The sequence below is a fragment of the Sinohyriopsis cumingii genome, chromosome 3 (assembly GCF_028554795.1).
Source record: "Sinohyriopsis cumingii isolate HCF-2022 chromosome 3, ASM2855479v2, whole genome shotgun sequence".
Taxonomy (NCBI): domain Eukaryota; kingdom Metazoa; phylum Mollusca; class Bivalvia; order Unionida; family Unionidae; genus Sinohyriopsis; species Sinohyriopsis cumingii.
In genome coordinates this window covers 154,000,118-154,023,419 of record NC_142963.1, presented here as the reverse complement: position 1 = coordinate 154,023,419, position 23,302 = coordinate 154,000,118, and the positions used below count along the sequence as shown (strand labels likewise).

Here is a 23,302-nt window from a genome sequence, read left to right as displayed (position 1 = left end):
TATATGCCATAATGATATATGCCATAAGGATATATGCCATAAGGATATATGACATAAGGATACATGCCATAAGGATACATACCATAAGGATATATGCCATAAGGATATATGCCATAATGATACATGCCATAATGATATATGCCATTTTCATCAGAATTTAATACTTGTAATAAGAATGAATGATATATGCCATAATGATAAATGCCATAATGACATATGCCATAATGACATATGCCATAATGACATATGCCATTTTTCATCAGAATTTAATATTTGTAAAGAGAATGAATGATATATGCCATAAGGATATATGCCATAATGATACATGCCATAATGATATATGCCATAAGGATATATGCCATAATGATACATGCCATAATGATATACGCCATAAGGATATATGCCATAAGGATACATGCCATAATGATATATGCCATAATGATATACACCATAGGATATATGCCATAATGACATATGCCATTTTCATCAGACAGCGAATTTATTATTTTTAAATATAGTTTGACTCATGATACGAATTAAAAATATGTAACATGAAAATTAATATAACTTACAAACCTGCTCTAATGATACACCATACAAGTAATAGAAATAATTTACACATTCTACCCATCTCGACAGCACTATATACAAATTCTACCCATCTCGACAGCAATATATACACATTCTACCCATCTCGACAGCAATATATACACATTCTACCCATCTCGACAGCACTATATACACATTCTACCCATCTCGACAGCACTATATACACATTCTACCCATCTCGTCAACACTATATACACATTCTACCCATCTCGACAGCACTATAGACACAGTCTATCCATCTCGACAGCACTATATACACATTCTACCCATCTCGACAGTACTATATACACATTCTACCCATCTCGACAGCACTGTATACAAATTCAGTCTGTAATTATCCATTATGTTTTATTTTAAACAATTAACATTTTGTGTAATTTCAAAGAAGTATCATTTTTCGTTCGTATTGAACGCTGCCTGTGCTTAAATTCCATCCTCCCAAAATTAATTTATTTATATATTTTGGGAAACCTCAGAATGTTTACAGGTTGTTTAATTGAAACAACGTGTACTATTGCTCATACGTTTTGAGAAAAGAAAAGTCGATTATACGTTGCACACAGAAAGTAAGAGAGAACTTTATTTTTGCATTTATCTGATTGTCCATCGGCAATTATATATATATATATATATATATATATATATATATATATATATATATATATATATATATATATATATACGTTTGTTACAAACATGAATGGTAATATGTTTAATACATACAGTAAGACAAATCTATCAAATGTACAAGCATTCAATAAATACTAAAATAATAGTATACGTACATGCATACAAATACACATATATAGATATGCACACACACATAAACGCACGTAACCGCATTCACGCATCCATGGAGTATACTACAAGGTAAGGATACAACATGTAAATTTGTGACCTGTAATATACACCAGAATATTTTTATCAAATCACATTCGAGCGTTAAATACAGTCTCTTTTGGGAGAAGACAATAACAAGTGTCCTAAAAAACTTGTCATATATATATATATATATATATATATATATATATATATATATATATATATATATATATATATATATAGTCTTAATAGTATCTAAAGAATATTAAACTTGAAATATTAAAAATTTTAATACATGTACTGAACAATGATAATGAGATGAGATAAAAGTTTACAGTGAATAATAATGATAATAATTATAATAGTAATAATAATAATAATAATAATAATAATAAATAATAATTGTAACGAATTAATGAAATCATGTAATTTTAAATAGTATTCATCATATTATTGGGTTCAATTAGCGCTCTATAAATACCATTTCACACAATTTGTAATTTTGGTCGAATACATGGAATTTAGTAAATCAATAAATTTCAACATACTCGGGCCTTACCAAAATTAAGAGTTTACATACTTCTTTCTTGCAGCAAATAGCACTGACACTCTAATACAGGGTGGTTTGCATTTGGTATTCTAATGCAAAGAGATACTTGTTTGGTATTCTAATGCAAAGAGATACTTGTTTGGTATTCTAATGCAAAGAGATACTTGTCTGGTATTCTAATGCAAAGAGTTACTTGTTTGGTATTCTCATGCAAAGAGATACTTCTTTGGTATTCTAATGCAAAGAGTTACTTGTTTGGTATTCTAATGCAAATAGATACTTGTTTGGTATTCTAATGCAAATAGATATATGTTTGATATTCTAATGCAAAGAGATACTTGTCTGGTATTCTAATGCAAAGAGTTACTTGTTTGGTATTCTAATGCAAAGAGATACTTGTTTGGTATTCTAATGCAAAGAGATACTTGTTTGGTATTCTAATGCAAATAGATATCTGTTTGGTATTCTAATGCAAAGAGTTACTTGTCTGGTATTCTAATGCAAAGAGATACTTGTTTGGTATTCTAATGCAAAGAGATACTTGTTTGGTATTCTAATGCAAAGAGATACTTGTCTGGTATTCTAATGCAAAGAGATACTTGTTTGGTATTCTAATGCAAAGAGATACTTGTCTGGTATTCTAATGCAAAGAGATACTTGTCTGGTATTCTAATGCAAAGAGATACTTGTTTGGTATTCTAATGCAAAGAGTTACTTGTCTGGTATTCTAATGCAAAGAGATACTTGTTTGGTATTCTAATGCAAATAGATATCTGTTTGGTATTCTAATTCAGAGTGATACTCGCCTTCTCTGTAATTGTTTTTTTTACAGATTCTTTGATCTAGTGGAGACGTATTCTCCCTGATTCGTTAAGTTAAGTATAGGCTGACATCCTTCGAACAAGTCATGGGCGTCCACATATGGGGGCAAGGGAATCCCCCTCCCTACTTCACCTCTAAACATGTTTTGGCCTACATCCGTAAAACATAATAGCTGACCACTACGTGTTTGCATTCCACCACCCGAAAATAATTCATAGGGCGCCCCTCTGTCAAATGGGGTGCAATGGCCATCTCCTGATTGAGTATGTAATATATGGGAAGACATTCTTAGATCAAGAGGGGTGCAATGATCCATCTCCCTGACTGAGTATGTATTGCATGAGTAGACATCCTTACATCAAGTGGGATACAACGATCCATCTCCCTGATTCAGTATGTATTGCATGGGCAGACATCCTTAGATCAAGTGGGATGCAATGATCCATCTCCCTGATTCAGTATGTATTGCATGGGCAGACATTCTTAGATCAAGTGGGATGCAATGATCCATCTCCCTGATTCAGTATGTATTGCATGGGCAGACATCCTTAGATCAAGTGGGATGCAATGATCCATCTCCCTGATTCAGTATGTATTGCATGGGCAGACATCCTTAGATCAAGTGGGATGCAATGATCCATCTCCCTGATTCAGTATGTATTGCATGGTCAGACATCCTTAGATCAAGTGGAATGCAATGATCCATCTCCCTGATTCAGTATGTATTGCATGGGCAGACATTCTTAGATCAAGTGGGATGCGATGATCCATCTCCCTGATTCAGTATGTATTGCATGGGCAGACAAGCTTATTACTAAAGATTCTCTGATTCTTAATGCCATTTGTGGATAATCTTGTCAGATAATCCTTCATCGACTTTTTGTTGGACCTAAGATTAGGAAACGTTTTTCATTAATGATTGAGAATTCTTTGAAGCTCCTAGTTTTCTACCTTGTCTTTTGGTCGAAGTTCATCTTTAATCTTCTCGTTGATGCAATAAGTCTAGTGTACCAATATAAAACAAACAACAATTTTTAAAAATTGCGGTGCAAATAAATATGGAGTAAAACATTGATATTACATATTCAAATATTTGACATGTTGCATCCGGTATAAAAATGTAAAACCCTCAGTTGAAATACTTAGCGTGTTTGCCTGCTAGCTAACTTGTTATTTTGTTGGTTATTATATAACTTCTTTCACAATTCACAGACTGGTTTTTCATTTCAAAGCAAATAATATAATAAATTCACCTTGTCACGTACAAACAAACGTTTCACAATACATTAAACTGACCATTTATTTCAAAGCCAATAATGCAAATACATTCACCTTGTCACGTACAAACAAACGTTTCACAATACATTAAACTGACCATTAATTTCAAAGCAAATAATGTAATAAATTCACCTCGTCATGTAGATACATACGATTTACAATACGTTAAACTGACCATTTATTTCAAAGCCAATAATGCCAATACATTCACCTTGACACGTACAAACAAACGTTTTACAATACATTAAAATGGCCGTTCATTTCAAAGTAAATAATGTAGTACATTCAGTTTGTCACGTACATACAAACTTTTCACAAATTCATGGTCCCGATTTTATGCCTGACCACTCTCTTAACCTTTAAGTTTTAAGAAAAGCAGGACTTAGCTTCTGCGATAGACCGTGGCATTGTTTCTACACAACCCGTTCCACTACTATATGATAAAGCTGTGAACAGAGAGGAAGAAAGTCGCACCAGCCCAGAAGATTGACAGAACGTGGACATGCACAGTTCTATCGAGTGCCTGCAGCTAATTCTTAGAATCTTTGCTTTCTCTTGCTTCGTCCTAGGTATGTTCTTTAATTTTGTTCTTTTTTATGTCTTTTTTAGTTAACGTCGAAAGTCATCAGACGTAAAACGTCAACAAAGACTAAAATACACCGTAGTCAAATAGAGATGAAAATGTTCCTAATAATTTTGCGCAACGTTAACCAAGTAGGACTAATTACTAGTGTGATTCATCAATGTCAACTTCAAATTTACAACAGAGTATAAGTAATGTACCACCCCCCACAGAGTATATATATATATATATATATATATATATATATATATATATATATATATATATATATATATATATATATATATATATATATATATATTATATATATATATATATATAATTTCAGTACATACCATACTGACTTTCTAGAGAGAACTTTTATAAAACGCATAACATATAAGACTTGCCTGCATACAATAACATGGAAGTTAACGTCACATTAAGCTATAAAGTTTCCTTTCATAGCAAGCAGTAGTCTAGTCCGTCCCCTGGGGTGTACATGGGACTCGAGCTCATCCAGTTGATAAGCAGTAGTCCAGTCCCCGTCCCCTGGGGTGTACATGGGACTCGAGCTCATCCAGTTGATCGATTCCTTCTTTCCCTTTGTGGTTAAATTACTATTTTTAGAAGCTAACAGAGCTTTGAATATCCAAGCTCGGTATGAGTTTAACAGCTCTAACCTTTTATCTATGGTGAGCATAGGGCTCTTATCCAAGAGTCGCGGGTTCGAGACTCGCTAAGGTCAGCCTGAATGGACCGTATGTCTGTATTTCTTTGGGAAAGGAACATAGCTTCCATTTCATCGGTGTCAAATATCTATAATGTTATGAAAGTGCCATTAAAACAAAATATAAAACAGCAATAATAATAATAATAATAACAACAACAATAACAGTACAAACAGGCCACAAACGTGTTTATACATTCCTTATTTTATGTCCTGTAATTTGTCTTATTATACTTGCATTCGAATTTATGATATTACATGTTATTGTTTATCAAACATTTTAATATACATTCGAATTTACGATCTATATAAACTTTAATTAGGTAATACCCTCTAACATGGGTAGGTACATCTTTGTAATGTCTTAACCTGGAAATAACATTATCCAGTCTATACCTGTATAACCATGGCTAGGTTTTGGCGACGGAAGCAGTTACTTCCTTGTACCATTGAACTGCTAACCTTAACAAGGTGTCACACACCTTCGAACTTAATAACCAGTGGCAGCAAGTTGTTGTTTTTTTCATGTTTTTTATTTTTCGGCTTTTCTTTGGGGGGGGGGATGTCTTTTTTAAACTGGTTTGTGAGTTTAATAATAATAATAATAATAATAAACTACCTTTGTAGGTTGATCTAACAAAAATGTACAAGCCATTTATGTGGGTCCATGTTAGTCCCGTTGGATACTTATTATTATTATTATTATTATTATTATTATTATTATTTGGATGAAATATAGGACACATTCCACCGAGGGCTGTTGAATGTTATTTATAAAAAGATTGTAGAACCGGATTGAACTGAATGCGTAACCTAGTGTTGCTGACCTCAGTTCTCTGCATACCTGTCCGATAATTATTGAGAACTTCCATAAAACACCTAACTCGTTTGTTGTTTAGTTTTTTCTTCTGTATATCAAATGGCTATCTGATGGGTAAAAAACGAGAGAAAACTACAGTGTAATCTTGTTGACAAAGTCTAAAGTTGCATGAGTCGAATATGTTTCATAAAAAAATACCACGTTTGAAGGTCGATATAACAAAAATATACAAGGTATTTATGAATATACATGTTAGTCCCATGGGATACCTAGAGCAAGTTTAATAGTCCTCAAAGTTTTATGTGCCACCACCGTTATATATGTATAATCCTCACCTCATAATATACATTTGAATTTATTATAATATATTTATATTTACTTACGACAGCCAGTTCTACCTATATATCTGTAGGTTAGTATGAATATGGCACCTTTTGGGAGATATGCAATTACACCTTGAATGCGTGCATTGTTATATCCGGTTCTCACCTGTTTGAGATGGTAAGATAGACGACTTTCTCAAACAGGTGGATATATAGGACAAAAATTGTAACGTATCACAAAATTTGTCCAAGATTAGAGCCGACTCACCTAATACCACATTCGACACTTACGGTAGTGGATTTCGAGACAGTTAGTCTGGTTTGTTTTGGGTTGATTTTGATTGTTTTTTGGGCGGTGGGGGTGGGTTTTTTTTTTCTTTTTCTTTTAAATAACGTAACTTTACATGTTTTCTTTTTCATGCAGTATTTATTGTGGTGTGATCGACAATACATATGGGTTATTTCAGTGTGATATTGAAAAAGTAGAAAGAGAGTGATCTATATAGACTTTGAAGATTTTCTTAAATATAATGTAGAGGTTTTATACGTTCAGTATATTTTCTGTCACTATTACGTCATGCATACAGTGTGAAACAACTGGACATCTATTTTAATCGTTATTCGTTCTCATATAAAACAGTTCCCGTTTTCAGAGTTAGAGGCCTCTAAAATGGCTGCATGTAATCTGCACGGGAACAACACTGCTAACTGTATTTTAGGCTGCTGTAAGGAGGATGGGAACACGGGATATGAAGTATGTTGCAGCCTGCCCCTCCAGTCGTACCTGTGGATTCTGGTTGCGGCAATTCTGTGTATCCTTCTGACGGTAGTGCCCTACTGCTGGAGAACACGCTGTCACCGGGCGGAGACCAGACAGGGGAGGGAGCGACTGGCTGCAATTAGCCGCGGAACCCCACAGAGAGGCTTCTCTGTGGCTGTAGTCTTCACGGGTAAGTACTCTGCTATAGGTCGAATATAGTCACGTTTTGGTGGCCTTAACCAGCCGGGGATTCTTCTAACTTCATTATCAAAATATGTCACTGTTTGCGCTCGAAAACAGCTTTGGTCTAACATGACAAGAAAAGAAAAAAATGTACTAATACATTTTCATTCAAATTCTTTTCATTTTGCGTCTAAAATGAAGATAATACGTTTTATTAATTTAATTTGTTTATTTAAGTGTGTCATTTTCCTTTAACGACATGCAGTCTGTTTGCGTCTGGTGACGCTCCTTATCTACCATCTTGCCAAGGTTTTATAACCGTCCATAAAACCCAGTTACACTTTGGTCATTTACAATCACGTTATCACAATCAAGTCGCCAAAAGGGCTGAGCAAGAATCCAGTGAAACAGATTCATGGTCAAAGCATCACCGCTGAAACACAGCCCTTAATGACTTGACGTTTAACCTTTCATTAAAATATACAATACTTGACTATACCATACTTGACTAAACCATATTTTTTAACCAGATCATAAGTGTTAAAAGAAGAAAGTAAAACAAAAAGAAGTAAAACTCCCAAAAACAAGAGTATCTTCACTTTTAGCACGCATGCGCTGCAAACGTCAATAAAAAGGTAGTGACCCATATGGCAATATATTAAAGTTGTTGTTGTTCTTGTTGTTGGGTTTAACGCCATTTTTCAGCACACGATAGGCTATACATAGCGCCAGTATTAATGGTGGAGGAAGAACCCGGGAAATCCCCGGAAAGAACCACCGACCCTCGAGAAGCTACTGGCAAGCTTTCTCACATAACCACATTGGCCGATTCCGAGACTCGAACCCACGCAGACAGAGGTGAGATGGCAGTGATCCGTAACGGAGTGCTTTAGACCACGAGGCCACTCGGGGCCCCTTAGATTAAAGTAAATATCTTTATTATTTGCGAGTCTGCTTGTAACTTTCAAGTACGATTTCCTTTCCTCTGATTCGTGACTGTTAAACAGCCAGTTTTGGTCTTTATCTTCACGTCGGGCTTCCGTGAGGGACTTGGGAGTGGGCAGTTGTCTTTTCTCAACGAGACTGCGGTGTACAGCGATACACCATGAAATCTGTCATTGTATACGGTTCAATGAATTTTATGCTCTTACAGCATATCGTATTATCGTACATGTAGTGGGAAAGTATTCACGTATTCTCAAATGAATCAAGAAGTAAAAATATGGAATACCTGGTAAATAATTTTTCACCAGGTTCAGTATTAATGCACATTCAGCAAAGACCGCCATGATTAAGAAAAGCGTAGACCATACAAAAGCAAATTAAATTGCACGTGGATCAACACCATTGTGATATTTGTGACACAGCTCTTGGTGTGGATATTTATATGCCATAGTCATTAAGAGGTTACAATTTGAACGTCGCTAGTTTTACACCTGGGAACACGTATGCTGTTTCTTGTTAGACACTGAAACGCATCCAACCCAGAACCCGAGAAATGTCAGTGATTTTTCACACAAGTCCCAGTCTGTCTAGTTCTCGAGTAAAGAGGGGAGGGATTATGATAATAACTCTCAAACAAAATGACAATTTCGGGGCTTTGCAAAATTTATTTCAATTTTGTAATGTAAACAATTGCTTCATGAAGAATGCAAAACGTTTAGATTGATAAAATCCTAAATTGAATAAAGGTATTATAAAAATCATCGTGTGATGCAATATTGATGTTATATTTTAGGATCAGGCCTGTAGTGCCCTATCCTCCATTCACAGAAGCGTTCTACAAATTCTCTTCCACTAAACTCTAAAGTGCATACGTTAAAATTTAATAAAATGTATGTAATAATGATACAGTACAACTTCGATTATCCGGCACCCGATTAACCGCCAGTCTCCGCTAACCGTCAGGGCATTGTACGTCAAAATATTAAAAACAAGTACATGTGCATAATTAGATATTATAATAATTTGATGACCCGGTCTATTGTTTAATACTTCTAATGTAGATATTATATTACCCGTCTTTTTTCATATCTGTCATGGTCTCCGTCCCGCACCCTAACCGATAATCAAAGTTCTACTATAATAATAATCCGGCCGAGTCATACCAATGACTTATAAAAATGGTACTAAAGCTGCCTCGATAGGCGCTTCAGCGTTATGAGGTTTGTGTTAGGACTGGTCGGCCTACCGTCAGGATGATGTCACTGGGTGGGACATCATGCTCCATGTCTGCAGCACGATGCCCCCAGTGCTTGACATCACTATAAACTTCCACACTGCTGACATCGTAGCGACATGACTGAACAATTGTTTTACGCTACGTTAAAAATCCAAATCACACACACACACACACACACACACACACACACACACATTATAACTTATTGCTAACATATCCAGATAAAATAAGACTACTGTTTACTTCAGAATGTTTCCATAGTGACATGCAACTATTTCAGTTTGACAAATAACACTCAGATATTCCAGTTTGCCAAGAAGAAAACAAATTTTGTTTACGTTTTGTATTTGTTATGCATGGTATCTAAATACGCCTCCGAAAAGTGTAAAAATAAGATGATTATTGTATACTATTCAAAAGAGTTTACATGCCACAAATATGAATAGTTTCCTGGATCTCTTGAAACACGGGCTTTGATTTTGATTTTAATATCTGCTATAGGTTCAGTGCATGTTCATTAATTGGACTTGGAATGCAATCAATTTCTAGATTAAGTGCGTCTAGTTCAGACCATGTCAACACTGTAGTACGTGTGTAGTTCTACTTTTCATGTCAACACTTTAGTCCGTGTGTAGTTCTACTTTTCATGTGAACACTGTAGTCCGTGTGTAGTTTTACTTTTCATGTCACACTGAATGTAGCGTAAACCTTAATTTAATTAGCTTTTTAATATCACTTGACAGTAAAAGTAATCAGACAGTCCACACTGGACTAGAACTGATACACACCAAAAGCTGGTTTATGTTATACATTCAAAAGGGTTTATGTTCCATGGAAAATATACTCTCAGGGCAGTCTTTACTCCCCTTCCTAGCTGTATTGATGTCTTGTATTTAATAAATAGTGTAGAACGCCTTCTGCAGTTATTGTTCAATAACAAATAACATTACAGTATTGATGTCTTGTATTTAATAAATAGTACAAAACGCCTTCTGCAGTTGTTCTTCAATAACAAAAGAACAAACATTACACTGTAGTCCGTGCCGTGTGTAGTTCTACTTTTCATATCAAACTGTCACAATGCAAAGAGGTTCTCGTGGGTCGGTGGTTCTTCCCTGGGTTTTTCAGGGTTCTTCCTCCACCATTAATACTGGCCGCCATGTATAGCCTATCGTGTGCTGAAAAATGGCCTTAAACACTACAACAACAACAACAATGCAAAGAGGAGGCAAAGCTGCTTGAATGTACAGTGAATAAACAAACACCTTATCATTTTGCACTAGATTTCGTGACACTCACGTATGGGAATAAAGTTTCTTTTCTCCGCCAGTACGTCGGCGTAAAGTGTTATATTTCTTGTAAGATGTTGACTGCATAAATCTGTCCTTGTATTTGCACGTTACATGATATACAGATCAAGTTTTAAGTGTATATAAATATTACGCTTATTCGCTAAATGATAAGTAGCACCAACAAAATAAACAACGTGATAAATAGTAGATATACATTCAGACAAACAAGATATTTGTAGATGCACGTAATATCTGCAGATTATGTTTGTCATAGTGGTGACATTTTTGAAGCAAACCGACAACACTGTCAATGTACACTTTCGAGATATACAAGTTCATTTGTCGAAACCACTCATCAAAGATATATATATATATATATTTGTTTGTTAAATAACAAACCAGCACCATAGTGTATGATTTTTTTTCTGCTGTTTTTTGTGTTTTGTATTTGTGTGTTTCGTGAGTCTTTGCCTTTGACAAAAGGACCAGTGGTTACGCTAGATTTAACATCTGGGTGGATATTTGTTTACGACCGTGACCTGTCACGACACTACAGACTAAGTCCCAACCACCACTACCTTGCCTATCTATCCTGCTGGTAAGATATATAAATACATAGTGCGTATTACGCACTCTAGGTTATCACTCAACTTTAAATTAGTGCTGATTGTTACGTAGTGAGAGTGTTTAACACTAAACAAAATACAAGCCGATTCGTTTCCGAAACATGGTCGTAAACTATCACAAGAAAAATGGACCTTATTCACAAAATCAGACTGTAAACACCCCCAAATACAGAAAGGATTACCCCATTGGTAAAGTCTATTCTTGTCGACATTTTTTTCTTCTTATATGAATAATGTAGACTTGTGTCTTTTTTAAAATTTTCTTCATGTTTGCATTTTACCTCATCCCTGTGTGAATGTGCAGCAAATGTAGTGCGTGTGATAGCTCCCTATTTTATTAACATCCCAAAACTACCAATAAATGTAGTACGTGTGATAGCTCCCTATTTTATTAACATCCCAAACTACCAACAAATGTAGTACGTGTGATAGCTCCCTATTTTATTAACATCCCAAACTACCAACAAATGTAGTACGTGTGATAGCTCCCTATTTTATTAACATCCCAAACTACCAATAAATGCAGTACGTGCGATAACATCCCAAACTAACAGCAAATGCAGTACGTGTGATATAGCTCCCTATTTTATTAACATCCCAAACTACAATAAATGCAGTACGTGTGATAGCTCCCTATTTTATTAACATCCCACACTACCAGTAAATGCAGTACGTGTGATAACATCCCAAACTACAAGTTCCAACTTTTGCTTTGATGATCTTTCGAGGAAAGTCAGGGCTCGTTTGAAATTTTAGACGCCACTACCTCGCATCACTTGACCTGATCCGGCCCTGGTAGTGATAGATTATTTATGTAATACCATAGTTCTCTCTGAAAGTCCGAGTGTCAGTAAATGACCCAACTCTCATCCCAAATCCAGGGGTAAATGACCCAACTCTCATCCCAAATCCAGGGGTAAATAACCCAACTCTCATCCCAAATCCAAGTGTTCAGTAAGTGATCTAACTCTCATCCCAAATCCAAGTGTTTAGTAAATGACCTAACACACATTCCAAATCCAAGTGTTTAGTAAGTGATCTAACTCACATCCCAAATCCAAGTGTTTAGTAAATGACCTAACTCTCATCCCAAATCCAAGTGTTTAGTAAGTGATCTAACTCTCATCCCAAATCCAAGTGTTTAGTAAATGACCCAACTCTCATCCCAAATCCAAGTGTTTAGTAAGTGACCCAACTCTCATCCCAAATCCAAGTCTTCTGTAAATGCCATAACTCTCATCCCAAATCCAAGTCTTGAGTAAATGACATAATTCTTATCCCAAATCAAAGTCTTAAGTAAATGACATAATTCTTATCCCAAATCCAAGTCTTCAGTAAATGACATAATTCTTATCCCAAATCCAAGTCTTCAGTAAATGACATAATTCTTATCCCAAATCCAAGTCTTCAGTAAATGACATAATTCTCATCCCAAATCCAAATCTTGAGTAATTGACATAATTCTTATCCCAAATCCAAGTCTTCAGTAAATGACCCAACTCTCATCCCATACCCAAGTCTTCAATAAATGACCCAACTCTCATCCCAAATTCAAGTGTTTAGTAAATGACACAACTCTCATCCCAAATCTAAGGGTAAATGACCTAACTCTCATCCCAAATCCAAGTGTTTAGTAAATGACCCAACTCTCATCCCAAATCTAAGGGTAAATGACCTAACTCTCATCCCAAATTCAAGTGTTTAGTAAATGACCCAACTCTCATCCCAAATCTAAGGGTAAATGACCCAGCTCTCATCCCAAATTCAAGTGTTTAGTAAATGACCCAACTCTCATCCCAAATTCAAGTGTTTAGTAAATGACCTAACTCTCATCCTAAATCCAAGTGTTTAGTAAGTGACCTAACTCTCATCCCAAATCCAAGTGTTTAGTAAGTGACCTAACTCTCATCCCAAATTCAAGTGTTTAGTAAATGACACAACTCTCATCCCAAATCTAGGGGTAAATGACCCAACTCTCATCCCAAATCCAAGTGTTTAGTAAGTGACCTAACTCTCATCCCAAATCCAAGTGTTTAGTAAATGACACAACTCTCATCCCAAATCTAAGGGTAAATGACCCAACTCTCATCCCAAATCCAAGTGTTTAGTAAGTGACCTAACTCTCATCCCAAATCCAAGTGTTTAGTAAATGACACAACTCTCATCCCAAATCTAAGGGTAAATGACCCAACTCTCATCCCAAATCCATGTGTTTAGTAAATGACCTAACTCTCATCCCAAATTCAAGTGTTTAGTAAGTGACACAACTCTCATCCCAAATCTAGGGGTAAATGACCTAACTCTCATCCCAAATCCAAGTGTTTAGGAAGTGACCTAACTCTCATCCCAGATCTAGGGGTAAATGACCCAACTCTCATCCCAAATCCAAGTGTTTAGTAAGTGACCTAACTCTCATCCCAAATCCAAGTGTTTAGTAAATGACCTAACTCTCATCCTAAATCCAAGTGTTTAGTAAGCGACCTAACTCTGATCCCAAATCCAAGTGTTTAGTAAATGACCTAACTCTCATCCTAAACCCAAGTGTTTAGTAAGTGACCTAACTCTCATCCCAAATCCAAGTGTTTAGTAAATGACACAACTCTCATCCCAAATCTAAGGGTAAATGACCCAACTCTCTTCCCAAATCCAAGTGTTTAGTAAATGACCTAACTCTCATCCTAAATCCAAGTGTTTAGTAAGTGACCTAACTCTCATCCCAAATCCAAGTGTTTAGTAAATGACATAACTCTCATTCCAAATCCAAGTCTTCAGTAAGTGACCTAACTCTCATCCTAAATCCAAGTGTTTTGTAAGTGACAAGGTTACTGCTGTTATGGATCATATGAATACATATAATGCAAATACAGTCTAAGTCATAATTGTACGAATTATTAATACAATATGAAAATACTAAACATTGCATCAATTGATGGGCCGTCCCTCCATTGTGATGGTGGAAGTGATAACCTCAGTGGTCAGCTCCCATTATTTCACCAGTCTCACTGAAATACACGTGTTAGCATTTAGCATAGTCTTAGGGATGATATTCGTGACTGGATTAAATTTCTTGCCAGAAGAAGACATCTGTCTGATTAAAATCAGATCACTGTCTACGCATGACAGTGGAGTTCTTATTTTAATCAGATTAAAGAAGAGATAGTAAGTAATATGAATGAACCAATCTGATTAAAATCAGATCTACATTGCCCTGCGTAAAGATCTGACAACGACCGCTTAGGACAGTCTGCACCAATATTGCTAAATAAGCGAATCTGCTATCTGGCGATTTACAACCCAATTTTGGATATTATTGTTACGCTGACCAGCTCCCGGGACACCTATGTGTGTTAAAAGTAACAAAATAGTTCCAAACACTTGGTCCCACTACTTTGTTTGTTTACGTGAGTTGCTAAGGTTGTTCTAAATATATGCTTTGATAATAATTTAAACTAAATAAAATTCTTCGTAAAAATGTGTTTATACGTGCTTTTGCAAAACATAATATTGCTTGTGCTTTATGGATTACGTACGTTGTCAAATCTTCAGTTTTGGAGGTGCATAGACTGACATGTTGTCAAGCTCTTCAATTTCGGAGCCTGACAAATCTTTCATGCAGACTGCAGTCTCAAAATGCAAAGATAGAAGTGAAAAGTTTTGAGAAAACAGGAACTTGCGAAGTTTGGCACGATTCTCTGGAAGAGTTTTAAAAAAAATACGCACATCGAAAATGAACAATGTTGACAACGAATGAACTCATGTAAGCATGTTGAATTATTTTACGTTTTGTAAAAAACACTGGTTAAGTTGTTTTTACGACGAATTCTATTTAGTTTAAAACATAATCAAGGACAATATTATACTGACCTTCACAAGTCATGAAATAAACAAATAATGAGACCAAGTGTTTGGGACTATTTTGTTACTCTTAACATACAGACATGGTTGGCGTATGGAAAATATACAGATTGTATAGAAATCGCCAGATAGCAGATGCGCTTAGTGGTCATGTTGCAGAGTGACACTGTAATTACGGGCTTTACCCAAATCTAGTACAATCATATCAATGACCGGGTCAAGCCATTATTCCAAAATCCCTATGAAAATAAGATCTCTTTGCCGCGAAGCAACTTAGAGGTCAATCGTAGGCATCAGGGTGGTCCAAGATCTTCAACACCGCGGGCCACATTTACTAAATAGGTAAAGTTCCTAAACATACATGATATATATTAAAATAAATTATACAATAATTATTATAACTGTCTTTTGTATGAGTGCAGACACTCACCACACACACACACACTCACAAAAGGACCGACGGGCCACATTTGGCTTGCGGGACTGTAGTTGGACCACTCTGGTATACATCATACCGCGACTGTTTGTCCGCTTTTCCTCTGACTATTTTCAACCCATTTTTGATCTTGGACATTTATGTTGGGGTGTAGGTGTCCTAATATCGAAAATGTCAATAGCTGCTCAATAAACTTTAGTATTCTCACAACAACCCGTTTGTTTGTACCCACCCCCGTACCGATTTTAAAAACAGAAGACTTCAAGAATATAAAAAGCGTAGTTATTTCATTCATTAATCTATAAGTTCTAAAATGATTGTCACCATGGATCCGAGACACTGTCAGTTTCTTCTCATTTCGAATGAAACGTGAGCTTCTTTAGCAAGACGATCCCCATATTTGCATGAGCCAGTCTATGTTTTCAAACAAAGGATATGATGTAGTTTGCCGTCTTTAATAATCTCAATAATTTATTAAATTTGGAGTTATATCTCTTTGAAAACAAGCATGAAAGAGTTAATCCTATTTATTTGTTAAATTTGTCTTAGTGTGTTGTGTTTTATTTTTATTGTTTATTTTTAACGTAGCTTTAGCAATTTGTGTCATATCTCTACGAAGTCTGCAGTGTGGCAGTTTATAGTGATATCTAGCACTGGGGCATCATGTCGCAGATATGTAGCATCATGTCCCACGCAGTCACATTATCATGACACCAGGCCGACCAGTACTAACAATAACAGATGCTAGTACCATTTACTATAAAAGTCTTTGGTATGACTCGGCTGGGGTTCGTACTTGCAACCTTCCGCATCCGATGCGGATACTCTAACCAATTATGCCACCGGATCGGTCTAATTTGTTTTAGAAATAGTATAACTAATCATTGCAAATAGTGGATGCAGACGACACACTGAAATGGACTTTTTTAGAAACTAGAACAAGGCAGCAAGCAGTCTTTACATAGGGAGCTTCCGTTTGCTTTGAAACGACAGTAACTCGACAGTTTTAAGGACCTTTGGCGACAATCAGGTTAGAAATTACAAATCAGTGAATGAAATGAATACGTTTTGCACATCGTTTATGCATTGATGCTTTTCGTTTTAAAATTGGTAGGCGGTATAAACAAACGGGAGGGAATGCAAATGCTATACTTCTGCTAGGTCAAAATTATTTTTGCTATGTAGTCTTTACATCTATTTCTCATTACCGAACGTTCCACTGTGTCCAAATCACAATAATTCATATCTAAATTTAAACTGTATTTAAAGATGAATTCACAGTGAAGTACTTGTCTTAGGTTATCCGGCATATTTTGTTTTTAAGAGGCTGGGTTGCAAACAAGGCATCGTGCAGTAGATTATATATTTCACTTCCGGATCAGCATCAATGTCTCATTACTCACAGTGCATTGTCGCCGAAATATACAGTCTTCCACACCATAATGCTCAAATTCTAAAGAACAATAAATTGCCTTTAAAGCATTACTAAGAATGCATATATCTAACTCTTGTATCACCACCAAAATGTGAAAGAAATTAAAAATTCTAAAACTAAACTAGTACTGTACCGGAAGTAATAACTGTAACCTGAAATCATTTGTGAAACAATGATCAATAAGTTAGGGAATAACGAGCTATGTTTCTTCCTTCAGACCATTTCGGTCAATGATACATGCAATATATTAATAGTCTAGGTAGTCGAAATAGACTCTTTTTTTCTTTTGGAGAAATTTTCAGCGAACAAATTGTGCGATTTAAATTATTGCGCCTACAACCATCTGATGCATATATTTTTGACTCGCAGAAATAGCAGATTGAATTTGAAGACCCCATCAGATGATCATTGTCTCTTTCGATAACTTCAAACGCAATCACTCTGCACCATAGCCGCGAAATAAGCGACTCTGCTTTCTGGCGATTTACTATCCAGCTTTTGATGTTATCCCTACGCTGAACAACTCTGACGTCACGTCTGTATGTTAAAAGCAACAAATTGGTTTCATTCACGTGTCTCTGTTAATTTTCATGACCTAATGAAGGCGATCTAATATATCACTTGTAAGTAATTAAACTAAACATAATTATTTCAAAAAAGTGTGTTATTATGTGTTTTTGCAAAGCTTAAAATTGCCGATGCTTATTTGAGCACTTCCGTTGTCAAATCTTCATCTTCGGAGGTGCATAGTTTTGCACGTTGTCAATCTCTTCAATTACGGAATTAAGTAAATCTTGATTGATGTCCGCTGTCCGAAAATGTCTAAATAGAAGTGTTCGAGTTTGTAAAAAAAAAATTAAAAAAAAGTTTGCCGCTTAGAGGTCATATTCTGGTGGCCTACGTTATTACCATAATCGCTAATTTTATCAGCCAATCAGATGTAATCCTATACCGTCGTGTTTGGAAGACTGAGCAGTATGGCTGAAGAACATCAATGCGTGCCGAACCATTTGACTCACTTTCAGATTTAGGAGAGCAGCATTTCAAAATTCACCAGAACATGACCCCTAAGCTGTCGCTATCATATCTTCGTGTAAGACTGTTAGAGCTGATTTTAATCAGATTGATGATATAGTTTGGATGTAGCTGAATGAATACAGCATTAGGAGACTCTTCGGTCTACACAAAATGAGATATGAGGGCTGGTCTACACAGAATGAGATATGAGCGATTGGAGGGTGTGATTGTTAATTTCTTTTAAAGAAACTGGGTATTGGTATTTTAATTGCGAGAGACTGACCGGATTTATGTTATGTCACAGTCGCTGGGATAAATATATAATATGTGGGGTTTGCACCAAGACAATGAAATCCCACTCAAGGGGTTGCGTGTCTTTCCCCACGAGGCTTTGCCGAGTGATGAGACAAATAATATAACCCCGAGACTGGGATTTCCTTGTTTCGGTGCAAACCCCAATGTAGATTATTTTTCTAACCCAATAGTTTCCTTTAAAGTAAAAGAGAACTCTTAAATATTGCAATTAGTTAGCACATCCAACACATACATTATTCATCACTCACTATTATTTCTTCACATTTAACTGCAGGTCATTCGGTCTTATAATGTTTAAAAAAATCAGAATAATCTTCTCAGTAGAATCTATCTATACATACCGCTTGTACACCTTCACCCACGAAAAGCTACACCAGTTATAATTGTTACTTATTTAAGTACTGCGCGAAGCGATCTAAAGCTGCTTGCAAATGATTTTTTCTTCTTACATACGGCGCAATAATACAGATATGTTGATGACGGCTGTGTCGTGACCTGTCCATCCGAAGTGTACAATTTTCATGCGCGAGAAAATAACATAAAACGTTTGATAGTATTGAGGTATTATCACATTTAATGATGTATGTTACGTGAAATTAACAATAAATAATTAACATTTATTACAAGGAAAATGTTTCGTTTATATCAGTTCTAATTTAGAAGAATGCTACGCTAAATAATGAAACGCTACTGGATACACGGGTCAAGTACCATAAAGGAAGATAAAATATAGCACGAGTGACCTTGCGTTGGATTATTCATGGGTAATTAGAAATCTGTGTCACTATCATATATAACTCTCCTTTTCTTTGGAGGAGTTGAAACTGTAACATAGCGGTGTTGTTATTGATATTTATTGTACAATTACGCCCGTGTAAGGGGGCACCCAGTGGCCGAATGGTCTAAAGCGCTCACCATTACGGATCACTGCCATCTGACCTCTGTCTGCATGAGTTCGAATGTGGGTATGTGAGAAAGCCGTTAGCTTCTCGTGGGTCGGTGGTTCTTTCCGGGTTTTCCCATGTTCTTCCTCCACCGTTAATACTGACCGCCATGTATAGCCTGTCTTGTGTTGAAAAATGGCGTTCAACCCTATAACAACAACAAGTTCATGGTTTCTTGGAAAATTTATATTTTCTGTCTTGGAAATATGGCAAGTGTTGCTATTAGTAGTGTAAAGACTTGCTACAGGGAAATCTACTTACGGAATAAGGTCTGGATGGATAAATGATTCTTTCTGATTGATAAGTGCATGATTTTTTCTTTTCTGATTGTATGTACATCTTTGATTCAGCTCGGGCACAATGACGATGTTTAAAAGTTTGAAGAAAACAGGTTTGAAATAATACGTTTCTGTTGTTACTAAGTTGTCGGCAGTTGTTGAGAGTTTATGACTTTTGTATCAAGTGATGTGTATAGCCTGTGTGTCTGGACATTATGTCCAATTATACATCTATATTTTGTCACGCTTGAGTTTTTAATGCGTTTAGAAGCCAAGGCAAGGTTGCTTTCAGTCATTTTTTAAAATTAGTCTGTTAAGCTTTCTTGTCTAAACTGGTGCCTGTAAAATATTCTTGTTAAAAGTTATTTGTTTCTCTCCTCCCAAAACTATTTTAGTAAATTTTCGAATGTGTCGGCTTTTCTTGGATTAGAAAACAACTCCATCGAGTCAAGCGGGAGACAATAATTGTTGCGTCCGTTGATAAAGTAGTTCCTAGCGCGTGGACACCATGGTCGAGACGACCTCACTGAGACGACTGAGATAGGAAGATTAAGGTCAGCAGAAAAGCAAGATGACTCAGTTATAAGGTGCAAAACAATGGTTCTCTTTCCTCTGATTGTTAGGTGTAGAATCTGGGACGCATAGACAAGGAATGTAGAACTTTTACGTCAAGTAAATTATATTTGTACTAAAATAAGACATACAAATTGAAAATCAATACAACATGCAAACTTAGGACTGTAAATTAAAAGCGTATTATTGGCATTGTATATGCTTTCTTAACATCGTGTTTGGTGATACGTCAGAGTATACGCCGAGCTTTGTTAGTTGTGTTTGTCCTCGTTGCTTAATGATTTCTTTGAATTTCAGGTCAGTTTACGTACGAAGCATATGGTGCACCCCCAGTGTACGACTATGTAATAACAGATGGCATCGTGAATCAGTCGTCAAACTACGACTCCCCGCCTCCCTATGATGATCCACCAAACTACGAGGACACATGCAAACCTGTTGGCGTCTCTGTGGTGAAATGATCAGAGCAAAAGGAAACAGCAATTCTAGTCAGTCAGAGACCCACCTCGCGATGGAATTGCCAGCAGTAACAAGGCTTATGTACCCATTTTAATTATTGCACTATTTCGCCATGTGACCTTCAATGAGTACAATATCAAGTATACATTATATGTAATTCTAACTGATAGGAATAACTAAATCGCTAGTATTCCCATTTTTAGTAGTGTAGGGTACTACTCATGTTCATTTTTTAAACTTCCCCCCTTAGACACCTGGTTCTTGATACTGCTACCAGTTAGAATTAATTACAATGCACAGTTTCTGCATTGTTCGTTTGGTGACATGCGACCAAAATGTGTACTGAATAAGATGGGTGCATAAACCGTACCATGATCTGATGTAGACAGGCGAGAGTGTTGTCGATGTCAACAAAGGGTCAAGCATACCGCTAGGGACAGAGGCAAGGATGGAGTCATCAGTCTATGGACAATGATATCAGTCATAATATGGGCTATACTTCTCAAAATGTTGACTTTGGTTATAGCAAATCATAAGTAGGCGTCCACTCTCAAAGAAAATCGTTATTTATAATCAATGAACTATTCTGAACGACTTCTTCAGTGCAAAGTTACCTTTTTTTTTCTTTTTCCGTATGAAATGTCTTCATCTATTTATCCATTCATGTGCGTTCAGACGATCAATTTCAACTGACACATTTAATGTGCGTTCAGATGATCTCTTTCTACTGGTCCATTTATATGCACTCAGACGATCTCTTTTTATCACGAAACTATCAAAACCATATTGTCATTAACATTACGTCTTTACATATCTGACTGCTGCACTCCTTCATTTCATTCCGTTGAAGCATTTCATGCTGCATTGAATCCTCTTTAGTCCCAAGGCTGATTCGTGTAGGCCTGTAGCCCCGAGGTTGGTTCGTGGAGCCTGTAGCCCCAAGGCTGGTTCATGGAGGCCTGTAGTCCCGAGGCTGGTTCGTGGAAGCCTATATTCCCAAGGCTGGTTCATGGAGGCCTGTAGCCCCGAGGCTGGTTCATGGAGGCCTGTGGCCCCGAGGCTGGTTCATGGAGGCCTGTAGCCCCGAGGCTGGTTCATGAAGGCGTATAGTCCCGACGCTGGTTCATGGAGGCCTATGATCCAGAGGCTGGTTCTTGCAGGCTTTTAGCCCTGATGCTGGTTCATGAAAGCCAATATTCCCGAAACTGGTTCATGGAGGCCTATAACCCTGAGGCTAGTTCATGGAAACCTGTATTCCCGAGGCTGCTTCGTGGAGGTCTATAACCCCAAGGCAGGTTCATGAAGGCCTATAGCCCTGAGGCTGGTTCGTGAAGGCCTATATTCCTGAGGTTGGTTCATGGAGGCCTGTATTCCTGAGGCTGGTTCATAAATGTGCAAACACCGTGTGCTATCATCGGTTTTATACTGTATGAAGGCGAGCTACGAAATACGGCAATGGTCACACTGCTGTGTACATTTAGTGTCTTCAGGTCGCAAAATCTTATCGTTGTCACCACCTGCAATACATTTTTTGAAGATATATTTACAGATACATGTTTATTATTACTTTTATGTCCAGTTTGCTTATATATTTTATTACAATGGTCTTGTATTTTGTACCTGAAGTTCTTTAATATACTTATATAAAACTGCAATGAAATTACTTTAAAAGAAAATTATTAAAATTCAAACACCATCTACTCAAGGTCTTGTTCACTTATTTTCTTACAGCTCGTCGTCGAAATGCTTTGTAAAAACTTGAGCAACGTAAATATCGGTCTGAACTTATTATTTATTGGAAAACAGAAATAAATGCCTGGACACGTCATAAACCATATATTGGTGACTAAGAAATTTATAACTGAGATCAAATTCAGTTTATTCAAGCTCTGTTTATTGCTGGCTTATAAATGAACCAAACTCGAGGGATACAATGACTATCGGGAACGTATCCAATTATACAGTGTTTGTCAAAGTTGTCATGTTGGTGCCTTTACGAATCTTTAGTTTAATTGTTCTGTTAAAAATTAATACTAATTCACTTTGACCAAAATATCTTCATTCCTGATTGTCGAACTCTCTTCACCATCACAAAACTTCCGTACGAAAATTATTGCTTGCTATGGACTGTTTATTATGGCAACCAACTACTTAAATGAGTCAAAACAGAGGCTGTCGGATTTAACCATTACCCGTGATGGGTAGTGCAAATTTTTTCCAACACGCGACGCTTTCATTGTGATTCACAACGCTACGTTCAATCCGGTTTATACTGGAACATACCTCTTGCTCGACGTCGACCAGGAACGGTCCTGGAATTTTAAATTGATTTTGTGTTATGTATTTCCTGGCGCATTTGCATTATGATCTTCCAAGAAATCTTGATTGGCGAAGAAAGAAATAAACCGAATAATCGCCATTTAAAGGCGTG

At 36.4% G+C, this 23,302-nt stretch overlaps 1 protein-coding gene across 1 annotated transcript; it reads left to right on the top strand.

Moving 5' to 3' along the window:
* Positions 1-6,756: 6,756 nt before the first annotated feature.
* Positions 6,757-22,571, top strand: LOC149804178 (uncharacterized). The gene is made up of 3 exons (XM_089954160.1): positions 6,757-6,826; positions 7,170-7,466; positions 20,710-22,571. Exons 2-3 carry the CDS (start codon positions 7,187-7,189, stop codon positions 20,871-20,873), a joined length of 444 nt encoding a protein of 147 aa, XP_089810286.1. The 5' UTR covers positions 6,757-6,826; positions 7,170-7,186; the 3' UTR covers positions 20,874-22,571.
* Positions 22,572-23,302: the final 731 nt, after the last annotated feature.